Source organism: Chanodichthys erythropterus, chromosome 24 (assembly GCF_024489055.1).
Source record: "Chanodichthys erythropterus isolate Z2021 chromosome 24, ASM2448905v1, whole genome shotgun sequence".
In the NCBI taxonomy this organism is placed as follows: domain Eukaryota; kingdom Metazoa; phylum Chordata; class Actinopteri; order Cypriniformes; family Xenocyprididae; genus Chanodichthys; species Chanodichthys erythropterus.
Genome location: NC_090244.1, coordinates 19,915,137 through 19,938,910, shown reverse-complemented (window position 1 = coordinate 19,938,910; position 23,774 = coordinate 19,915,137). Strand labels below are relative to the sequence as shown.

The 23,774-nt window shown below is 38.3% G+C and overlaps 1 protein-coding gene across 5 annotated transcripts; it reads right to left on the bottom strand.

Moving 5' to 3' along the window:
* Positions 1–11,948: 11,948 nt before the first annotated feature.
* On the bottom strand, positions 11,949–21,554 carry lactb (lactamase, beta). 5 transcript variants are annotated; one of them, XM_067379450.1, is made up of 7 exons: positions 21,447–21,554; positions 19,400–19,649; positions 17,512–17,623; positions 17,237–17,427; positions 16,390–16,690; positions 13,875–14,040; positions 11,949–12,672 (listed from the first exon to the last, which is right to left on the bottom strand). In XM_067379450.1, the coding sequence occupies exons 2-7, from the start codon at positions 19,625–19,627 to the stop codon at positions 12,135–12,137; spliced, it is 1,536 nt and encodes a 511-aa protein (XP_067235551.1). In that variant the 5' UTR covers positions 19,628–19,649; positions 21,447–21,554; the 3' UTR covers positions 11,949–12,134. The 5 variants fall into 5 exon arrangements, with proteins under 5 accessions (XP_067235551.1, XP_067235552.1, XP_067235549.1 ...); XM_067379451.1 differs by having other exon boundaries at positions 21,405–21,486; XM_067379448.1 differs by lacking the exon at positions 21,447–21,554 and having other exon boundaries at positions 17,512–17,578; positions 19,394–19,983.
* Positions 21,555–23,774: the final 2,220 nt, after the last annotated feature.

Below are 23,774 nucleotides of genomic sequence, written 5' to 3'. Positions count from 1 at the left end.
ATGTGTTTACATAGGCCTATATTTTCATTGTCATTAAAAACTATCAGTGTTAATGTTTTCAGGTTTCTGAGACAATAGTAAAGAGCAACAGAAGCTGACATTTCAACATTCACAACTTTTTTGTATTACAAGCTGAATACTCAACATGTTTTCTTCAGTCTCAGCACACGCAAGCTCAGCTCTCAAGTAGTCTACGGAAGACCAACCAATAACCAATCACATCGCGAGAGAGATCACGTTCTAGCTAAAGTTCTAAATTCTTCATTATGACGAAATTGGGATTTGAAGAAGAAATCACCCACATGGTGTCCAATGGTGGTGGTTTTCAATCCTACATTTTCTCTGTCTCTCTTATCTGACACACTTTGTTCAGTTCATGGAGTATTTATTAAAGCGTTAGGACCAGGATTGGTCTTATGGTCTTATGTGATCGTATGGATACCAGCAGTGAAGATCAATAGAAGACCAACAAACAGTAGTGAAGAAGACCAACACAGCAGTGAAGATCAATAGAAGACCAACAAACAGCAGTGAAGACCAAGAGAAGACCAACAAACAGCAGTGAAGACCAAGAGAAGACCAACAAACAGCAGTGAAGACCAAGAGAAGACCAACAAACAGCAGTGAAGACCAATAGAAGACCAACACAGCAGTGAAGATCAATAGAAGACCAACAAACAGCAGTGAAGACCAATAGAAGGCCAAAACAGCAGTGAAGATCAATAGAAGACCAACAAACAGCAGTGAAGACCAAGAGAAGGCCAAAACAGCAGTGAAGATCAATAGAAGACCAACAAACAGCAGTGAAGACCAAGAGAAGACCAACAAACAACAATGAAGACCAAGAGAAGACCAACAAACAGCAGTGAAGACCAAGAGAAGACCAACAAACAGCAGTGAAGACCAAGAGAAGACCGACAAACAGCAGTGAAGACCAAGAGAAGACCAACAAACAGCAGTGAAGATCAATAGAAGACCAAAACAGCAGTGAAGATCAATAGAAGACCAACAAACAGCAGTGAAGACCAAGAGAAGACCAACAAACAGCAGTGAAGACCAAGAGAAGACCAACAAACAGCAGTGAAGATCAATAGAAGACCAAAACAGCAGTGAAGATCAATAGAAGACCAACAAACAGCTGTGAAGACCAAGAGAAGACCAACAAACAGCAGTGAAGACCAAGAGAAGACCAACAAACAGCAGTGAAGATCAATAGAAGACCAACAAACAGCTGTGAAGACCAAGAGAAGACCAACAAACAGCAGTGAAGACCAAGAGAAGACCAACAAACAGCAGTGAAGATCAATAGAAGACCAACAAACAGCAGTGAAGACCAATAGAAGACCAACAAACAGTAGTGAAGAAGACCAACAAACAGCAGTGAAGATCAACAGAAGACCAACAAACAGCAGTGAAGATCAATAGAAGACCAACAAACAGCAGTGAAGACCAATAGAAGACCAACAAACAGCAGTGAAGACCAATAGAAGACCGACAAACAGCAGTGAAGACCAAAAGAAGACCAACAAACAGCAGTGAAGACCAATAGAAGACCAACAAACAGCAGTGAAGATCAATAGAAGACCAACAAACAGCAGTGAAGACCAATAGAAGACCAACAAACAGCAGTGAAGATCAACAGAAGACCAACAAACAGCAGTGAAGATCAATAGAAGACCAACAAACAGCAGTGAAGACCAATAGAAGACCAACAAACAGTAGTGAAGAAGACCAACAAACAGCAGTGAAGATCAACAGAAGACCAACAAACAGCAGTGAAGACCAATAGAAGACCAACAAACAGCAGTGAAGACCAATAGAAGACCAACAAACAGCAGTGAAGACCAATAGAAGACCAACAAACAGCAGTGAAGACCAATAGAAGACCAACAAACAGCATTGAAGATCAATAGAAGACCAACAAACAGCAGTGAAGGTCAACAGAAGACCAACAAACAGCAGTGAAAATCAATAGAAGACCAACAAACAGCAGTGAAGACCAATAGAAGACCAACAAACAGCAGTGAAGACCAAGAGAAGACCAACAAACAGCAGTGAAGATCAATAGAAGACCAAAACAGCAGTGAAGATCAATAGAAGACCAACAAACAGCAATGAAGACCAAGAGAAGACCAACAAACAGCAGTGAAGACCAAGAGAAGACCAACAAACAGCAGTGAAGACCAATAGAAGGCCAAAACAGCAGTGAAGATCAATAGAAGACCAACAAACAGCAGTGAAGACCAAGAGAAGACCAACAAACAGCAGTGAAGACCAAGAGAAGACCAACAAACAGCAGTAAAGATCAACAGAAGACCAACAAACAGCAGTGAAGATCAATAGAAGACCAACAAACAGCAGTGAAGACCAATAGAAGACCAACAAACAGCAATGAAGACCAATAGAAGACCAACAAACAGCAGTGAAGATCAATAGAAGACCAATAAACAGCAGTGAAGACCAATAGAAGACCAACAAACAGTAGTGAAGAAGACCAACAAACAGCAGTGAAGATCAACAGAAGACCAACAAACAGCAGTGAAGATCAATAGAAGACCAACAAACAGCAGTGAAGATCAACAGAAGACCAACAAACAGCAGTGAAGATCAATAGAAGACCAACAAACAGCAGTGAAGACCAATAGAAGACCAACAAACAGCAGTGAAGACCAATAGAAGACCAACATACAGCAGTGAAGACCAATAGAAGACCAACAAACAGCAGTGAAGACCAATAGAAGACCAAAAAACAGCTGTTAACACCAATAGAAGACCAACAAACAGCTGTGAAGACCAATAGAAGACCAACAAACAGCAGTGAAGACCAATAGAAGACCAACAAACAGCTGTGAAGACCAATAGAAGACCAACAAACAGCTGTGAAGACCAATAGAAGACCAACAAACAGCTGTGAAGACCAATAGAAGACCAACAAACTGCAGTGAAGACCAAGAGAAGACCAACAAACAGCAGTGAAGACCAAGAGAAGACCAACAAACAGCAGTGAAGATCAATAGAAGACCAACAAACAGCAGTGAAGACCAATAGAAGACCAACAAACAGCTGTGAAGACCAATAGAAGACCAACAAACAGCAGTGAAGACCAATAGAAGACCAACAAACAGCAGTGAAGACCAATAGAAGATCACCAGAAGACCAAGAAGAGTTTTCTCAGAGGGTGATGGAGGGTCTTTGTGTTCTGCTTTGTCATGGGATAAGTGTTGTGGATGGTGGGGGAGGTGTCCCTCCACGCCATAACTATGGGAATGACCCTTGGTGTCAGGTGGCGTGGTGCCCTCAGTCCCTTTGACCAGGTGAAGCACTCTTACTCTTAAAGCGAAACCCTGCTTTATATCTCTCACAGCAGTGAAGATCAATAGTGTAAGCTTTGCTAGGTGGGTGTCGGATGGGGTCCACTTCAGCTTCTTGTGGGTTGTAGATGCAAGCACGGGAAGGGGCAGGCCAAGCCCCTACCTGGCTGTGGTGAGTTGGACGTGGGCCAAGGTGATGCTCACTGCAGAGTCAAATCAATGTATCCAGCTCAACCTCTGTGGACTTAATGGGTGGAGCTTAACCTATTTAGGTTTAAGGTGTGGTGTGGAAATCCACCCATTACGTCTAGAGAGTGAATGAATAATGTTTGGTGCTGTGTGTGTGTGTGTGTGTGTGTGTGTGAGAGAGAGAGAGAGAGAGAGAGTGTGTGTTTCCAAAGTCTGTTGTCAAAGCGGTTGGGTAGCTATAATTACATTCCAGAAATGGGAGCGTTTAGCGGAAGTTCTACCCGGAAGACTCTAATGCACGTCATTGCTCATATTCTAACCAATCATTACACGTCACCTGAGTATATAAGTTCTGTTCCCACCCACTATCGTGTTCGCAGATACCATCGCCGGCGTTCAGTTCGCAGTTGACGTTCCTCACGACGCATGTACAGGACTATAATTGTGATTATCTAAATATTCACACAGACAATGTTAGCGGTAGTCCGATGTACTACAATGTGAAAACGTTTATTTTAGATGGGATATAATGCTGCAGCGTCATTTAAGTACACGTTAGCCTATCACTTTGAACATTCATTGAAGCGGTCGCACTATGAGAGTGATCGTATTCACCGTCTCAAATTTCAGAATGTGCAGGTCCACCCGCGGATTCCATTTTCGAATTTCGTTTCAGCAATATCAAAGGGCCTAGCTATCATCAAAGCAATCTTCAACATTCTCTCGTCATCACTGCAACAGCCACTTCATCCCAGTGATAAGTATTTCCATCGTTTTATGCATTTTGATGTCGTTGGGTGCAGGCCCGGATTAAGAACACATTGGGCCCTGAGGCTATAGCAACACCAAGGGCCCCCTTTCATATGATTGCCAAGCCACAGTGTCTTGTACCACAAGAATTTTTTTTTTTATTGTTATTATTTTTATATTTTTACAAATTTCATTTTATCAAATCATTTTATATAAGCACAAGCACACTAAATATTCCATGCTATTTTACATATTTTAAAATATATTTAACATATAAAATATTTAACATATTTTGAAATTGTATTGCATATATTGCTGAAACAATAATTCTTTCCTCTTATTAACACAAAATAAACTATTTTGAAGAACGTGGGTAACCAAACAGTTGATGGTCCCCAGTGATTTCCACATTTTATATATATTTTTTTCCTACTATGGAAATGAATGGGGACCAGCAACTGTTTGGTTACCCACATTCTTCAAAATAGTTTATTTTGTGTTCAACAGAAGAAAGAAACTCATTCAGGTTGAAAACAACTTGAAAGTGAGTATGATGACAGGATTTTAATTTTTGGGGTGAACTATCCCTTTAAGGACAAGGGTCCGCATGCTAACTATTAGGATGCTGTCACTTTAAGACGTGCACGCGTCCCATTTTCTCAACTCTCTTCAGACATAACCAACTTTGTTTATGTAAACCTTTTGTGTATTTGACAGTATTATAGCGCAATCAGACGTGAAACATGAAGTCCAGTAGTCAGGTGCTGTTTGACAGGCTTAAGTGTGTGTGCACGCTTCGGGTGTATGGGGTCAGAAAAAGCGCATCTCAGAACAGCACACGAATGACATGTTTAACTGGCAGGGCTTTAAAGCACATGCAAATAAAGAACTTTTGTGATTGCGAATAAGTGCAGTGTCCCGTGAGTAACTCTACCGCTGTGTTAACATGTGATGTGAATGTGTCGAGGTCGAGTTGTACGGATGCGGCACCAGAACTGCAACTGATAGAATGTGCTTCAAGGGCAGATAGTGGAGACAAGTCACTCGACATTGGTGTTCGTCAAAAAACAGTAGGAAAGTTAATTCGGGATTTTTACACGGGTGATGATGATGAGAGAAAAACACTGACATTGTGAATTCAAACGGCAATAAAATCAATCGACTCGTAAACTGTAAATGTTGAAAACACCTTACGTTTTCATGAGAAACAATTACTATCCGAATAGGGCTTAACTCGTTATAAGAATAATAACTTGCTGCAGCTGCTATCTCACCTTCTTCAGCGTGTAAAGCACACAGATCGGCGACGGTGTCGGTGGGTGAAGATAATTGTGAGCTGCCGCTGCGCGCGGGGTCTTCCACTGGCTCGGATGTTTTATGTGAACCGAAGAAGTTAGTTTTGGTATTTTTGCTGTAAGATTTGCATCCCTTTTTCTCCCTTTCAAGCTTATTTTTCCTTTTTTGCGCACCACTTTTTTAATCATTTGAACACCAGCGAGGCTGAAAAAGCAATAAAGGCCAATTTTCTAGTCTACATGCGATAGCATAACGCAAAGAGGCGTTTCCCGATGTCATGGCACGAATTGTAAAGTGATTTTGATTGGACGATGATTTATCAGTCAGGCACATTTTCCAATCATTTTTTCTTGTTATTTTATTAGACACAAATCAACCACCTATGACTTGTCAATCTCATTTCCTACAGCCAATCAGGGGCCCCCTCTACCCGCGGGCCCTGGGGCTTCAGCCCCACCTAGCCCTTATGTTAATCCGGCCCTGGTTGGGTGTATAATCATACTCTTTTGCTCTTTACATACATCAGCAGAGCCGTACAGTGCAGTAGCACGCATTTGTTTGAGACGGAACGGTGCTCGTTCGCATTGTTACATTCATAGCATGTCGTAATGATCGCATGAAAGCGGAGTTGGACTCGTTGTCTAACAGCAGAAAGAACGACAAGCTTGGGTATGCATGGCGCATAGTGTCGAGTGTCTTCCCTTGTAACATTAGAGGCAGAACATCATTATTTATGTCCCGCGTGGTAATAAGGCTATGTCATATACTGTATATAAAAAATTACCTGTACGTGTTACTTTCTGCAGTTAAAGTCTCCGTCTATGTCCTGTGTGATCAGCTTCATGCACGTGCACCAGATTTTCTTTGTGAAAAAAGGGACAGTCGATTTCATTCCATAGTTATTGCGTTATCTTTCTGCGACTAACGTCATATATCGTGATATGACAAATCAAGATTATTTGAATAACCCTTTTCGGAAAGTAACCTAATTCTAGAACATTTAGGGTGATTTAAGTGAAATAAAGGGTATTGACATATTGACATATTTCAGGTAAGTATTCAGATCCAGGAAATGATTAGTGTAAATAACACTGCATAGTCTTTACTCTATTAAATGAATTCAATTTACCTGTGCTAAAGGCACAATCTCGGCGCGGAATCGCGGGCGCGATTGCAACAAGAGACCGATTTCAGTGCCACATGCGAGTCCCAGCCTGCATTTCCAGGAATAGGAACGTCAAATCATTCTACTGAAGTAGGCCTACTTGCAAGTGCTTAAATACTACTCATACAGGTAAGTTTATTTTATGAATCAAAACTGAGGTAACGCATCGCTGTTTAACTTGGTCTAACGTTACACTATCACATTAAATTGCACTTGAGTGTTAAAGTTGTAGACTGCTATTCTATTAGTCTGTTGACCGTAAGCAAGATCAACAGCATGATATTCTAACATTCCATCGTGTTGAGCTATCTATGGTGTTGAGCTACATAACATTAATTCATCTCGTGTACTTTTGCTCACCTGTCTATTAATGTGCTTGAGCGGCATCTGTTGAGTCGAGTTAGTCGCAAAGCTGCTGCATTTCGTAAACGCCATGCTGACGTTATCGCTCCAATTCTTATTCCAAGTTTGCTTGCCATGTTCCATAGTGTTGGATGAAACAGCGTGCCACTAGACATCACGCAGCTGTCAATACCATAGACTGGTCAATACCTGTTTCCACGGTTACTATCAAAGACTATAGAATAACACAAGTCGTGTCACTCGTTTTGTTTTGAATGGGAGAAAGTGTATTGCGCAATATGGCGGAATATGTCCCGCCTTCTAAATAAGGTCCAATCGCTGACTGCTAAAGTCATAATGTCACAGCAGCGCCAGAAGCACCGGTTTCTATAGAAACGGTCAAACGCGCGCCTCAGAAAGGAGGCACGAGACGCGCATTTAGGTCTGCGGCTGTCGACATACGGAAGCTGTAAGCTTTAAAGTCTCGTTCTCACTTCTGAGATTCCCGCTACAAGCTCGCAAATACGTGACGGCTCGTGAAAGTAAACCGTTCGTTTTGCTTAATTTTAATAAAGTGATAACCTGAAGAAAGCCTGCAGTATTTCTATTGGAATATTAAAAAAAAAAAAAAAATCTTAACATTGACAAATCATGTAACACTAAGCCTACTAATTTTCATAAATACACATGGTGAAATAAAAAGGTATAAAATGATATGTAAAGTCTATAATAATTTGAAAGAAATCTTTTAATAGGTTATGATATTTGTTTGTGATGTTATGTTGGATTTATTGTGCATTAGCCACTTATAATATGCTGGGGCGGTCAGTTGAGCAACAAGTTTGCAGCATATCTCAATTCTTAAACAATGCGTTCGGTGTCCTTGTGTCCTTCCGAGTTCGTTCTTTCAAGGTCGCTGGCAAGACCGGACTCCACAAGAACGCAAGTCTGCAACTCTGTGGCCTGAGAGGCATTTCAAAGATGGCCACCGAGTTAAATGACTGTCTTAAAGGGACTTATTACTTCGCAGTAAGATCGAATGCGTGGAACCCCTATAATGATACACATCAGTTTTCTTCACGTTACCTAAGCCATATGCACTGTGCGTACAAGGACATTTGACATAAATCTGCATGTACGTGTCTATCCAGGCAAAAATAGATGCATAGTGAAAGCAATCCATCTGTAACGTGTGCGCACACAGAATAGCGCGTAAACTGACAGGACCTAAACGTGCAACTATGCTATCCTTGTGTCATAACTTGTGGGTGCGCACATCGCGACATATCTAAAGTTATATATTGTGCTGCCTACTACACATCGACATCAGAGTTACTGTGCTCCGTAGGCTACTCCGCACCTGCCTGGTCATAAGCATTTCACTTGTGCTCATTGTGCCCCTTCTGTGCAGGGCACTCCTGAATACCTCTTTTCTAAAGTATTGAACAACGATGCTCATGGTGTTATACTTTTGCAAAGGTTTGCTAGCTTCAGCCAGGTTTAGCATTGTCAAGTAAAGTGCTTCCCTTTCACAAGGGCATCGTACAACAAGGTTTCTCAATCTTTATCTGCCCCATGCATTAAGTATTCTTGTACTTATGTCATGTCAAACTTAATTTCTTTGGGGGTTCTCTTAGCAGGTTCTGACAGTTAGACAAAGTTCTCTCTGCTTAGTTCTATCTAGCTGGGGGCGGGAGTCACGCCTAAGCATATTGAATGAGTCTTTCCTATAGAAAACATATATACCTTTTCATTATTTACTTAAAATGACTCATGCTCATTCACTCATTGTAATCACATTACGTCGTTTATTGGTTGCTAGTTACTAGCGGTGGTGTCATTGTTTTCTACTTTATCTTCAGCTTCGGTCTTCACAAATGTGTAGCCTACCTTTTATATCATTGGCTTATTGCCTTACATAGAATATATCACAGTATCATACTAAATTGCCTATTATTGCTTTGACTCTTAGCATTATAGGTATATTGTTGTTATCAGGCTTACTGTTGACATCTCATTAAATCGCCTATCATTGCCTTACATTGTATGGCCTCTCATTGCATTCACATTTGATGGCAATCATAACTTTTAGCTACATGGAATATTGTTGCTATAACATTAAAGGTTTAATATAATGGCCATCATGACAGGTCGTCGCCATCGGGCATATCGTTGCCATCGGCCATCGGGCATATCGTTGCCATCGGCCATCGGGCATATCGTTGCCATCGGGCATATCGTTGCCATCGGGCATATCGTTGCCATCGGGCATATCGTTGCCATCGGGCAAATTGTTTGCATCGGGCATATCGTTGCCATCGGCCATCGGGCATATAGTTGCCATTGGGCATATCGCTGCCATCACATCAAATGGCTTATTACCTCACATTAAATGGCTTTCATTTTGCATCGAATGGCATATCGTGGTTCTACATATATCTTCATATAATTAAAACCTGTCATGGCCACCAGGTAGTCTGTTTTATGTAACTCCAAGGTCTTCTCGAATTGGCCTATATTGACTTTTCAAGGTACAGGACCTTTGCAGTCTTTACATGTAAATCAGATTAACGTAGCCTCACTTCATATCCTTATCAGTCAATATTATTCATTATGTATGCCATTTATTCGTCATAATTTAATACTAGTACATTACTAATGCAAACTACTGGTGGTGGTGGTTTCATACGATTTAATATCACTCGTTATGATTTCCCTATACTCACTCAGGGTCAAGTGAACGCTATCTCTATGGACCATGGTCCTCATATGCAGTCTTCTAGTATCGCAGACTAACTTGTCTTTCTGACCATAGCATCAAATCACTATTCACATCACTGGTATTCTTTTGTTAATCTAGGATTACCAAGGTAATGTTTATAACAAGCATTAGGTAAGGTTATAGCTTATCATAAAATCCTATATTTAAATCTTCTGTGGTAAGTATCCTATTGAGACAAACTACCTGTTACGGCGTCAGTTTCTATTCCTACTATTTACATCTATATGGCTTGCTTTATTCGGCATATCAGGGTATCTCATTCATCCACTCTGTCTTCCCCTCACTATGGCCTGTCGCGGCATCATACATGATCTACATGACATGTTTATACGCTGACCTATCGGCCTACTTTGCTTTCATGCTCGACCTAATGTGGCAATGTTATGGGCTATGCGGCATTCTTGACATCCTTAAAGCTATGACATAATGATTCTTTCTGTTAATGATTAAACATTCATTAATGTCTGTGCATTCATTATCTCTTTCTCTTTGGTAATATTTAGGAACGTATTCAAAGAATCCTCCAACTGGTGCGTATTTCATTCACATTCCCAGTTCTTTTGGGGGTAGGCTCCGCCCCTGCCTTCATCTTCAGGCAGGATCTGCAAACGTCTGCTACCCTCCGGATTGTACTATGGACGGGGCCTACGCCAAAGAACTTTATCATTTGTTTGATATTTACATTCATACTGTTGAATAAATTGTATTTATACGTTTCTTTGCTTCCCGAGTCTTTCTGGTAGAACTGTCTTTACAAGGCTGCGTTCCCAAACATCCACCTCCGACAGCAAGATAACCTGACTGTGTTTATTGCGTTTCATCAATGGTGTCTACTGACTGCAGCAACATTTATTTTTCTTTCTGATATTTGGCACCAGTTTCTCCAAGAGACTCACTGGATGGAAACAGTGCTATATTCGCAAAAGTTTTATGCGATATTCCAAATATTAAATTTACAACCTTGGATGGAAACATAAAGGGAACAATAATAACAAACGATAGTAATAGTAATAATAACAAAAACAGCAAAAGTAATAGCAACAAAGTAACTTAATAATAACAACAAACATAATACAGTAAAAACAACTGAAAAAATAAAAACAAAAAAGTAGGCCTAATAACAACAAAAACAACTATAATAACATCAATAATAATATTAGATACGTCAGATACGTCTATTTAATGTGCATGTTTACATCTGGAAGACATTTTTTTTTTTTAGAGCGTTTGCTCATCTGCAATATGTCTACAGGACGTTTCCGTCAGATGTCAAATAGACGTTTAGACGTAAAATGTCTTTAAGAGGTTTATGATTTAGAATGTATGTAAAACTGACATCTTAAAGACGTCTATCAGATATAAACAGCAGATGCTTTCCAGATGAAGTGATCTTTAACAGACATCTTGCAGACGTACATGGAAACGTCCTATAGACTCTGAAAAATCTTCAAGACGTAAACACGCACATTAAATAGATGTCTCAGAGATGTACGTGTGCTATCATGGGAACAAAAAGAGAATAACAACTATTATAAAGAATAAAAATGGCGGTGATTGTTGGTGAGTAATTCACAAACAGTTGATGACTATAATACTTAAAATGATTTAACTGCTAAACTAGTTGTGCATACATGTGACAAATTAACCTTTTGTATATTAATTCATATTGACCAATAACTATAGATTCTATGTAAACTCTATAATCTAGTATAGGCCTATAAACTAATGAGTTAAAAAAGAAGCTGAATTTATTTAAAAAATATACAAGAAATCCATTGCTTGTTTTATGTCTGTTTAACTTATTAAAGTAACCTTTCCTTTGACTACTTGTTGTTTTCTGACTGAATTGGTAATAGAGAGAATATCGAAAGTCAAATGAACTTAGTTTGACTTGCCAAATGATGAAAGTGATGAAAGTGCTGCCATCTAGTGGTGACCACTAGCATGACCTATTACTAGCTCTATCTATCTATCTATCTATCTATCTATCTATCTATCTATCTATCTATCTAACCCATTAATAAATGTGATGAATCACCATATTGTGAGCACTGCATGCCGAATGTAGAAGGAAAATGAAAAGATCAGATAAGGAGGCCGTCATAAAGGTTTCTATAATACTTTTTTATTCATTCAGCATATAAGACAGTTCACATATGTATAAAAGCTATCAAAATGAGCACTTGGCACAAATGTTCAATTAAAACTGAAGCATGGACACACCTCAGCATTGTAAACAAAGAAGCATCCTGATGTTCACCACAAATATCTCAAAAGGACTACAAAAGTAACAGTGCCATCAAGCAGACGCGATATCTTCGTCCCTGGCCTTGTCAAATGTTTGTGCAATCTTGAGCGCGGTGGTATTGAGCCCCACTGATTGCATGTTAGTGATGATGGTCACCACCACCCCCTGTGGAGGAAGCAGCTTCTGATTGGTGGGCTGCTCTCTCTCTCTGGGCAATACCAGCAGGACGCTACTCGCACCCACAGCGCCCCCTGTGTGCGAGACGTAATGTCTGCGGTTGCGGCACTGCCCGTATTTCTGCTGTTTCTCCACGACCAGCCAGCCCTGGGCGTACAGTCCGTCTTTGTCCCACGATGCCTCTGTTTTGTCCACCGGTGCCCATATGGCTTTGGCTGTGTGGGGTTTGAGGAAGCCAGGAAGCAGCCCGTCTGTGTTCTTCAGTTCGGCCATCTGATAGCTGTAGAGCAGAGCGTTACCGAAGACCAGAAGGTCACTCACAGTGGAGAGAAATCCACCTCCAGCCCATTTGTACGAATTGTCCACATAGGGGCAGTTCACAACACGGCCCTTTTTGTTTAAGTGGTAGAATCTGCAGAAAACAGGGAAGGTGGTATATAGGTCAGTGATAAATAAGAGTGTTTAAGAAAAAGAAGAGGAAAAATCCTTTAGAAATTGCCATTGGGCAAATCAAAATGTTGGTTTTAAAATGATTTTGAAAAACTTTTATACCATTTTCAAAACAACTTTTAAATAATAACTCTAAAAACATCATGTGGTGTAACCATCAATTAAAAAATAATTATATATTTTCTTTACACCTTCAATACGTCAGTGTACACATCTTAATTAGCCTATTATTTTCCCAAAAAGTTTTAAAATATATATATTTTTTAGGGTAAAACATTTTTATTTACAATTAATATAATTATTTATTCATAAATATCAATACTTTTTTGGGAAGTCGCACCACATGACATTTTGCAGCCTGAAAAAATTTTGTCTTATTTGTAAAGAGGTCAAATTATCTGATATTTTAAGAGAATTGCTAACCTTGACACTTGTCTTCTCTATGATATCATTTCCTGTTTTACTTTTTTTTTCTCTTCATGTTGCTTGCTACACATTTTAGTATTATTTTTATACTATTATAGTATTTTTTTAACATTTTCAATAATATTTGTTTTTTAGATTTATTTTTTTGCCATTTTTGCCTTTATTATGATAGGACAATATGTAGACAGGAAGTGAAGTGGAAGAGAGAGAGGGGGACAGGATCAGGAAAGCTCCACGAGCCAGGACTCGAACTCGGGTCTATCGGCACCAACATATTTAGAATGATATTTTAATAAAGTTCTGATATTTGTATTTTATTTTATTTGAGATTTATTTCAATTACCAAAAACTATTTTTAATAGTTTTAGTTAACAATAATGTCACTGTTCCATATGACTTGGTTGTATCAAATGGTGATTTGGCAAGCAAAATATTTTTTTTAAATATTCTATTTACTGCAGTTTTTAACTTTTTCTTTTTAACATTTATTTATGTGTAGATTTGTATCACCCTAACATTTCAGATTTTTCTCAACCCAGCGAATTTTTAAGTATAGGTGTGTTCACGCCATGTCGGAATTACCGTAATTACAAGATTCCGACCACATCCTCGTTGAACCTCGTTGAACGTTGAATAATTACAACTTGTAAACTCCAAGAGCTTGTACCACCTGACAGCTGCAGATTAATTTGTGTGGCGTGAACGCAGCATGTGTTTGAATTGTAATGCCTCTTTTACCTCGAGCGGTTGTATATGATTGGGTCGTTTTCGTCTGGTAAGGTGTTAAGCATGCCCAGCTCACGAAACATCTTCATCATGTGGTCGAGGAAGCGCTGATTTGCTGCTCTCTCCACCACGGCACTCAGCAGGGTGAAAGCATGCGTGGAATACAGGAATGTAGAACCTACAGGGGTCATATAGGAGAGAATAAGGTCAAATTACAACATCTGCAGACAATATTGACATGTGCACCAATAATGTGATTATTTACAACAATCAGAGTAAGGACTTAATTGCAGTAAGATGTAACTTCCCTTCACTTCCCTTTACATGTAATTTTCATTATTCGCTAATAATTATGGTTATTTTACCGCCATTATTCACATACCCCAACGCACAGCATAAGTGATCAACTTACATACAGTCGGTGTGTTACTGGCCATAGTTTAAATCATCTGTCAAATATAAAACACATTTCTATGGCCATGTGTTATACACATTACATGTGTTATGTCCATCTGGCCAATCCAATCAGAACATAATCGACCAATAACAACAGACTGGGCCATCTGACCAATCATAGAAGAGTAGACCAATCACAACATGCTGCATTCAACACATCGTAAATACCGTATTCTCAAGGTGACAACATGTGGCGTTCTATTCGGAGCTGTTCACGTCCTTGGACTGGGATTTATGTGTTTCTATGGTAACATTATCAATACCTAACTAATCTGCAATGGACAGGTGGTACAGGTAGAAGCCCATCTTAAGAACGGTAATTACAACATGGCGTGAATGCACCTACAGACTGGGTCAACTAACCAATCAGAGCAGAGTATACAATACAAAACAAACTGTTCCATCTGACCGATCAGAGCAGAGTAGACTCTCAGAAAGGAGGGGTTTAGAGAGACTAAATCCTTTTTCTAAACGTTTCAGACACTGTGAGAAAAGAGGTGATTCTGTAATATATATTATGAGAAAATTAGTGTTTTTTGACATTGGATGCATATAAAGCTATTGTAGTATACCTCCAAAACAACATTAGGAACCTTTAAATAAAATAAAAAAACAAAATTTGCATTTTGCAGTTATGGATACCACAATTATGTCCTTAATCGCATCAATTTGAACAAAGTATTGTGTTTACTTGAGGTAAAGTTTTAAGGAAATATTGCCTAAATCTCATTATAAATTCAATCGACCCTTCACTAGTTTGATTGACAAGTGATCTAACCAATCATAACTCCGAATCCGCCATTTTGTCCAACAAAGCAGTCAGGAGTTTAACCTCGGTGGACTTGAACTAGAAAAATGGTGTGCATTGACTCCTTTCCGCATTTGAAACAACATTCCTTCTGATGTTCATTCATGATTATCTGATGCTATAAATTAACTAGTAGGAAGAGATGATCGGTTCAAGAGCCGCTTGAGCTGAGGCGCTACAGCGATCTGTCACGACACATTAAAGAACCACAAAAACGTTTTTTTATTGTTCGAATTTCTTAAAGGTGCCCTAGAATAAAAAATGGAATTTATATTGGCATAGTTAAATAACAAGAGTTCATTACATGGAAATGACATACAGTGAGTCTCAAACTCCATTGTTTCCTCCTTCTTGTGTAAATCTCATTTGTTTAAAAGACCTCCGAAGAACAGGCGAATCTCAACATAACACCGACTGTTACGTAACAGTCGGGATCATTAATATGTACACCCCCAATATTTGCATATGCCAGCCCATGTTCCCAACATTATGAAAGGCATTAGACAAGAGCAGCCAGTAAAGTCAGGGAGCAGGCGAATTAAAGGGGTGGCGCGCTGCCAAAATCAGTGTATAGTTAATGATGCCCCAAAATAGGCAGTTAAAAAAAATAATAAAAAATAATCTATGGGGTATTTTGAGCTGAACCTTCACAGACACATTCAGGGGACACCTAAGACTTATATTACATCTTGTAAAAAAACGTTCGATGGCACCTTAACAAATTACACAGTTTGAAAGCTGGGACTTTGTTTAATATCATAAGTAACCTGCTCTGTCTTGTCTGTCGACGTGTTGTCAGTGTCCTCTTTGCTCCGCAATGTATTTTTCACTGCGTGTGGTGTGAGAGCGCCATGGCTTGTCTGAACAAAGCAACAGTAACTAAGGGGGGGTGTCAATACACACCATTTTTCAAGTTCAAGTTCACCGAGGTTAATCTTCTAACTCCTGACTGCTTTGTCAGACAAAATGGTGGATCCGGTATTATGATTGGTTAGATCGCTTGTCAATCAAACTCCCGGCGAAGGGTCAATTGCATCATGAGGGAGCATGTAAATGTAGTCAATGTCCATCAAGATAGTCAAGATATTTTGCTAAACTTCTCATTTTGAGAAGTCAGGTTTGAAATGCCATGAGTTACTAAATGATTCCTTTAAAAAGATGAAGATTTCAAGGCAAGATGCTCTAAAAATAAACCAGAATCATCTAAAATCAGGCATCATCACACATTACCAGCACTTTGTTCTGTGTGGAATGAAAGCATACCTGGTTTAAATATCAGAGGATCGTCTTTGAACAAGTCCAAAGCCTGGATGACATTCTCAAAGTTGTCTTTGAGGTAGTACTCCTCCTGCTCAAACTCTTTCTTTTTCTTTTTGCTTTTAGCGCTGTTGTCCTCCGCTTTCGGCTTCTCTTTGTTTTCAGCTGAGCCCTTCTCTTCTTTCTTCTCCAGGGGCTTCAGAAGGCGCTTTGCTTTCTCCTTGTCCTCTCTCACTTTTTTGGCATCTTTTTCATAGTGACGGATGCCACTCAAGTGAGACAGGAGCATCCGAGGTGTTATTGTGACCTGGTTTAAGGATGAAGGGAAGAATGTTAAGCCAAACCAAATTCATTATTAATACATTATTATATATTGTTTATCAGGGAGAGGGGCAACGTCGGTCCTGGAGTGCCACAAGCTCCAGCCCCAATCAAACACACCTGAACAAGCTAATCAACGTCTTCAGGATTACTAAGGCTGTCTGAAATCGCCTACTATACCCTTAAATAGGGCACTATTTGAGGGGACATCCATTTGTAGTGATGTCCAAAATCATAGTGGATGTTCTCGAGTGCACTCATTCAATCCCACAATGCACTGCAATAATGAATGTACAACCGATGCATACCCATAATGCACTGTTGAATGAATTCCCCCGTCTGACCAGAAGATGGCGCCCAGACACAGCCTAAGTGTACAAGGCAGCTGAGCTTTTTATTAGGGTTGGAGATAAACTCCAGGACCAACGTTGCCCAACCCAAGCATACATTTTCATAAGTAAACTGAGTAATAATTTGCATAAATTAAATTATTTTTAAAATAAATTTAATTAAAAACCTCTTTTCTACTCACATTCTCTCCTTCGAATTCCTTCTGTGGGAACTCAGGGACGTATTTTTGGACGGGGGCATCTAGATCAATCTTGCCCTCCTCCCAGAGTCTGGCGACGGCCGCTGCGGTCAGAGGTTTACTGATGCTGGCGATTCTCATCACAGTGTCGGGACCACAAGGCACTCTGTTCTCCAGATCTGCATAGCCAACGCCTCAGAGAGAACATACACAGCCAGGGTTCACAAAACAGTCTTCAAAGTTTTCATTTTAAGCACATGCAGAGGAAGACTTCCTACCTTCACACCAAACGTGGCTGCCATCCACTGAGACTCCAATAACCATCCCAGGAGCTCCAACTTCATCCTGAAAAATTATTTGACTTATCTGTAGGCCATTCTGCTCTATAAACTTTAACATTTTGAAAATAATATTACTAATATTAATAAATATATATCATATTGTATATAAATGAACATTGATTGACACTTTACTATCCCATGAGGCCACAGGAGAGGATTTGTTTATGGCAGTGAAGCGACGCAACTGACGCTGGGAGGTCACGTGATAAGGGCAACATGGCGAAAGATTTTACGTACTACACACATTTATACAACATAGAAATTACTATTTTAGTGGTCACAAAGTAATTACTCATTCAAAATAAGTATCAAGAGAGTATGCAATTTCAGACACAGCCATATTGTCAAAAGAAAAAAGGAAAAAAAGGGGGTGGGTACTTAATAAATTCACTAGTAGTTGATTGTGAGAAATGTGTGGTGTTTATGCGGGCTAAATGATTGTAGGCGTCTGACGTCATATGTCTTTCACCAGAAGATGAAGTTATGACAGATTTGATATTTATTTAGAAAATAGATTAGACTTCAAAAGAATATTTTTAATACAATAGCATTATACATATGGGTCAATGACGTGACGGGTCATTTTTTTGTCCAAAGGCGTTCATAACAATATAAAAAACATAGAAAAAAATATAACTAGAACTTTTTTATTGAATCCAAAAGGTTTTAATTATATTTTTCTACATATAAAGGTATTTTAAAGATTTTGAAGTGTCAAAAGGTTATTCGGTTTAACCGTCCAAAGGCTAATACAGCCATTTCATTTGTGATTAAAATATCTTAAAAATGTAATAAATGGATATATTTTTTTATTCTGGCATGATTTTATAACATCATATATCAAAATAGTGCAAAATGGTATTAAAATTATGTGTATGTGTAGAAAGAATGTCCGGAAAAATTTATTTCATTGATGTCATTTGGAGTAACCAATATAAAGGGACCATTTTCGATCAAGTCATGCGATCAATATCATGTGACAGGATGTGACATCATTCAGACACCTGCAAAGGACCACAATGTCATGAAGCAAAGTAACTAACTTTGAAAATTAATGTTTTCACTTGCTCATACGCATGTCCCGAAACATCAAGTCATTCGGTACAACCGCTATCAAACATGGAAAATGTTGTAATATTTTAAAAACTTGTACTAAATATAAAATGTTTGATTATCCTTTTGCTAGATATCAGACTGTTAGCATTGTTTGAAAATTTCATCATTCGGTAAAACCAAAATTTTGGTTAAACCGAATGACTTTTTTGGTTACAAATTTTGTCCATCTTGTAAAAAATGACAAAAGCAGTGTTAATTGATTATAAAAACCACTTAATCTCATTGTTAACACTTAATAAAACTTCAAAATTAATTGTTTTTTTAATCTTTTAAAAACTTTATTCGTCAATGACCCATATATCTACAGTAATAAATAGAATATATACATAATTATATTTGTTAATAAAACATTATTTCATAACATATTTAAACATACCAATCAATAAAATATATAGTTTATAAATATAACTGAATAAACTGATTAAATAAAGATTGAGAAATACAAATAATATGAAAAATGTTTTTAATATTTACAATATATTATAAATATCACACTATTTGTGTTTTTTATATAATATAAAATATAAATATTACATTATCAATATTACAGATATTAAATAATAAACTTTAAAGTTTGTCAAATATATGCCAAAGTACAGCAGAGCTTGTTGACAATGTAATGTTCATCATACTAAAAACTAAATGAAAAATAAATGACATTACAACCATAACGTATTGTGTAAATGAAGTGTGGTCCTGATACCTGTACCTTTATCCGCTGCAGCAGGTCTCTGCTGGCTTCAACAGCAGCTCTATACTTCTGAGCTCCGTCTGTCTTCTGTACGCTACATTCACAGTGTTCAGAGGCAGAATCTCGATACTTCAAGCCCAGAGCCAGAACAAACCCCGTCCCGACGCCGAACATCCATAAGGCCGTGTGTCGGGTGCTGTAGGACGGGATGACAGGTCTTCTGCGCGTTGAAATCAATCTCTTCATCAGCTGATCTCTGAACTTCACTCTGGATGTCAACAAAGACACAAAGGGCTCGGATTTCTGAACACTGTATTTACATTTTTGGCATATGAGACCCCGTGATAAACACAGTAACCGAGACATGACTGTTTTACGAGTAATGATAATAATAATATAAGGGAAAAGTGATAAAATAGTTTATAGAAAGAGAACAGCAAAGAGTTCCCGTATGAAGCGGCGACAGACAGCTGACCAACCGACTATTTTACAGAATAAAAGTCCATCACTTTTAATATGTTGTTATTATATTTAAAATGAACAGATTTGAATTTACATGCAAAAATAATTTAATATTTATTTTTTAAAGTATGTAATTAAATGTAAAATCAATTTAGTTTATGTACAGCACATTGACAAACTCGTGATTTTAAAGGGTTAGTTCACCCAAAAATGAAAGTAATGTCATTTATTACTCACCCTCATGCCGTTCCACACCCGTAAGACCTTCGCTAAACATCGTAACGCAAATTAAGATATTTTGGTTGAAATCCGATGGCTTAGTGAGGCCTGCATAGCCAGCAATGACATTTCCTCTCTCAAGATCCATTAATGTACTAAAAACATATTTGAATCAGTTCATGTGAGTTCAGTGGTTCAATATTAATATTATAAAGTGACAAGAATATTTTTGGTGCGGCAAAAAACAAAACAAAATAACGACTTATTTAGTGATGGCCGATTTTAAAACACTGCTTCAGGAAGCTTCGGAGCACAAATGAATCAGTGTATCGAATCAGCAATCCAGAGCGCCAAAGTCACCATTTCAGCAGTTTGACACACGATCCGATTCATGATTCGATACACTGATTCATAACGCTCCGAAGCTTCCTGAAGCAGTGTTTTGAAATCAGCCATCACTAAATAAGTCGTTATTTTGCCTTTTTTGCGCACCAAAAATATTCTCGTCGCTTTATAATATTAATATTGAACCACTGTACTCACATGAACTGATTTAAATATGTTTTTAGTACATTAATGGATCTTGAGAGAGGAAATGTCATCGCTCCCTATGGAAGCCTCACGGAGCCATCGGATTTCAACAAAAATATCTTAATGTGTGTTCTGAAGATGAACGAAGGTCTTACGGGTGTGGAACAGCATGGGGGTGAGTAATAAATGACATTATTTTTATTTTTGGGTGAACTAACACTTTAATTTTTATTTTAGTTAAATATAAATTTCACAGGTCTTCCTGCCTGCGTGTGAATTTCTGTTATTTTTCTCGATCGGATAGTGAAGGAAATTGGAGCAAATTTCCAATTTTTTTCCCCCATAAAAATAAGCTATCGTACTCCACTTTTTACATTTTTTTTACAGTTAGAATGAACAGGGAAGAACAAAATACGTATACAACATCCATGAGACGTAAAGGTCTTTTAATTTGAAAACTGTAGAGGCATTGAAAACCAACTTCTGATTGGCTCATATTTCAGCCGTTAGCCAATCAGATGTGTGAATTCTGTTCCGACAGCATTAGAGCTGCTGTCAACAACAACAAACAACGGACTGTTGAGTTGAGAGCAGCTGCTGCTTGGACAGTTTCAGGACAAATATTAATAAATATGCCACATAACACAGCCTACAGGCAGTTTAGTGAACTCTAGTTCATTGTTTTGGGGTTATTAACAAAACCAATCACTTAACAAATCGCTTTGTATTATAAAACGACCGCCGGAACCCACATGCTCATGTTTTCTGCTCCAATGAATTCTGAATTATTCATTAATTTTGTATGACTTACCTCTGACCTTTCACAATATCTGTGTTTTAAGGACCAGCTCACCTTGCCAGGAGCTCCGGAACGCATGACCGTGTTCAGAACAGAATACATGGAAAAGTCACAATATTTTAATTAATTTTTCTATACACTCAGTGGATTCTTCGAGCATTCAATTTCCCAAGATATGCTGAAATAGTCAAGCAAGACCCTGCATCTGTCCAGCTCTAGGTTTATTGACAGTTTGAAATAGCTGCAGTCAAAACACTGATAAGCCCTAAAAACATCACCTTGACATGATCATGAAACACCACTGCAAACAGCACATGTTGCATAAGTTTTAACTGCACAGTCTGGTTTTGAAATCATGCGGTTTTAACACACAGAACACATTCTGTTGGTTCACGTCCTGAATTGTGACATGCCACACCTTCCAACTGCCAGTGCCAAGACGATGCAATTAAAATCTTCCAGTGGGATATTTATGCAACAGAAGCTGCGAATGTCTGGTGGTACTTTGGCCTATAAAGAGGACTTATAATTTTTAACTTAAGTCCAGAATGTGTCTGAAGTTTCAGCTCAAAATACCCCACAGATTATAGCTTGTCAAATTCGCCCCTATTTGGGTGTGAGCAAAAACACGTTTTTTGTGTGTCCCTTTAAATGCAAATGAGCTCCCGGCCGCTTTCCAGAAGAGGGCGGAGCTTTAACAGCTCGCGCTTCAGTTGCTCAACAACAACAAAGCAGGAGAATCTCATGCAGCCAAAATGAGGATTTTCAGTAAAGGTGTTCAGCCTTACATTGTTCAAACTGGAGTTGGACACTGATGGAGAGACTCAGGAAGAAGTTACAATGAAACTGGACATTTCTGAATGGTTAGTGGATAAATTTATGTAGCTGCTGTGGAGTTGAAGCAACTCATCGACTAGCATGTGCCGTCATGTTAATCTTTTGTGCAAATCCAGACCCTCGTTTGTGAAGCAGTCTAAAATGACGGCATGGTAACAACACTTTACTACAACTCGCCCCCTTTGTCGTGTGTTCTCGGGGGCGGGGTTTATGTAAATTTTGGGGGTTGTGATGTCACCAACCCGAAAAGAAGCTCATTGTAGTCCTACCAGCCGTTTACTGTAGTCCTTAAACAGCGAATTCTGTAAAAGAAAATATCTCCCTATGCACTGAACTTTGAGCGTCGTAACTTTGCAGATGTTGTTTATGCTCTAACAGAAACATTACACACTATTTCTCACTTTAACTAATCAAACACCCCTTTAAATTTTTCCCATAGCAACTAAAAAAAAAAAAAAAGTCTTTAAAAGTGTTTTAAGCAATGAATCAAGCCAACGAGCTACAAAGTGAATCATAACATTACAAACTTTTATTTGAACAAAAATGTGAAAATCAGATAAAATACAAAAAGGTACAAAACAGTGTAATTAATGGCTTTAAGTGAGGAAAAGAACCACAATCCCATAAAGCATTGCAAATTAATTTAATTAAAAATGCTGTTTTTCTTAAACTACTCATTTAAAAATGTTGAGTATATGTATAGAAGTAATACATTAAGTTTATTGCAAAATATGCAAATGTATTCAAACGTTTAAGTTTTTTTCCCCCTTCATTTAAAGGGTTAATTAACCAAAAAATGAAAATTCTGTCATTAATTACTCACCTTCATGTCGTTCCACACCTGTAAGATCTGTAAGATTCAGAACACAAATTAAGATATTTTTGATAAAATCCAATGGCTCATTGAAGCCTCCATTGACAGCAAGATAATTAACACTTTCAGATGCCCAGAAAACTACTAAAGACATATTTAAAACAGGTCATGTGACTACAGTGGTTCAACCTTAATGTTATGAAGAGACAAGAATACTTTTTGTACTCCATAAAAAACAAAATGACTTTATTCAACAATATCTTGTGATGGGTGATTTCAAAACACTTCTTCATGAAGCTTCGAAGCTTTACGAATCTTTTGTTTCGAATCAGTGGTTCAGAGCGTGAATCAAACTGCCAAAGTCATGTGAAACATTGAAAATTTGAAACACTTATGACGTAACAAAGCCTGATTATATCATTTGCTTGTTTCAACTCTCCGATTGGTGGAAACTTCTGTACAGCATCATGGGTAATGTAGTTTTTCACCAGGAATTCTGCCGTTGAAGAATTATTTTAAAAATAAGTTGACGCCTTTATGAGAAGCAAGTATCATCGATTAACAACCTCATAGCTCACATTTCCCTATGGAGAAACATTTTTTACTTCTGGACTGTAGACTGTATTGCCATAATAAGAAAATAAGGCTATAGTAAATATATAAAGGCTAACAGAGAACAACATTCAGAGCAGAAGTGCAGCTATTTACTCCTCAAAAACAGACCCCAGGCT

Bases quoted from the DNA above. Each gene is read 5' to 3' on its own strand.
- lactb (XM_067379447.1), bottom strand. From the start codon at position 19,747: ATGTCTCGGTTACTGTGTTTATCACGGGGTCTCATATGCCAAAAATGT. The intron at 17,428-17,511 runs GTAGGAAGTCTT...GTTCTCTCTGAG, and splicing joins CAGCCACGTTTGGTGTGAAG to GCGTTGGCTATGCAGATCTG. The intron at 12,673-13,874 runs GTAAAAGAGGCA...TGTTTTCTGCAG, and splicing joins ATCATATACAACCGCTCGAG to ATTCTACCACTTAAACAAAA.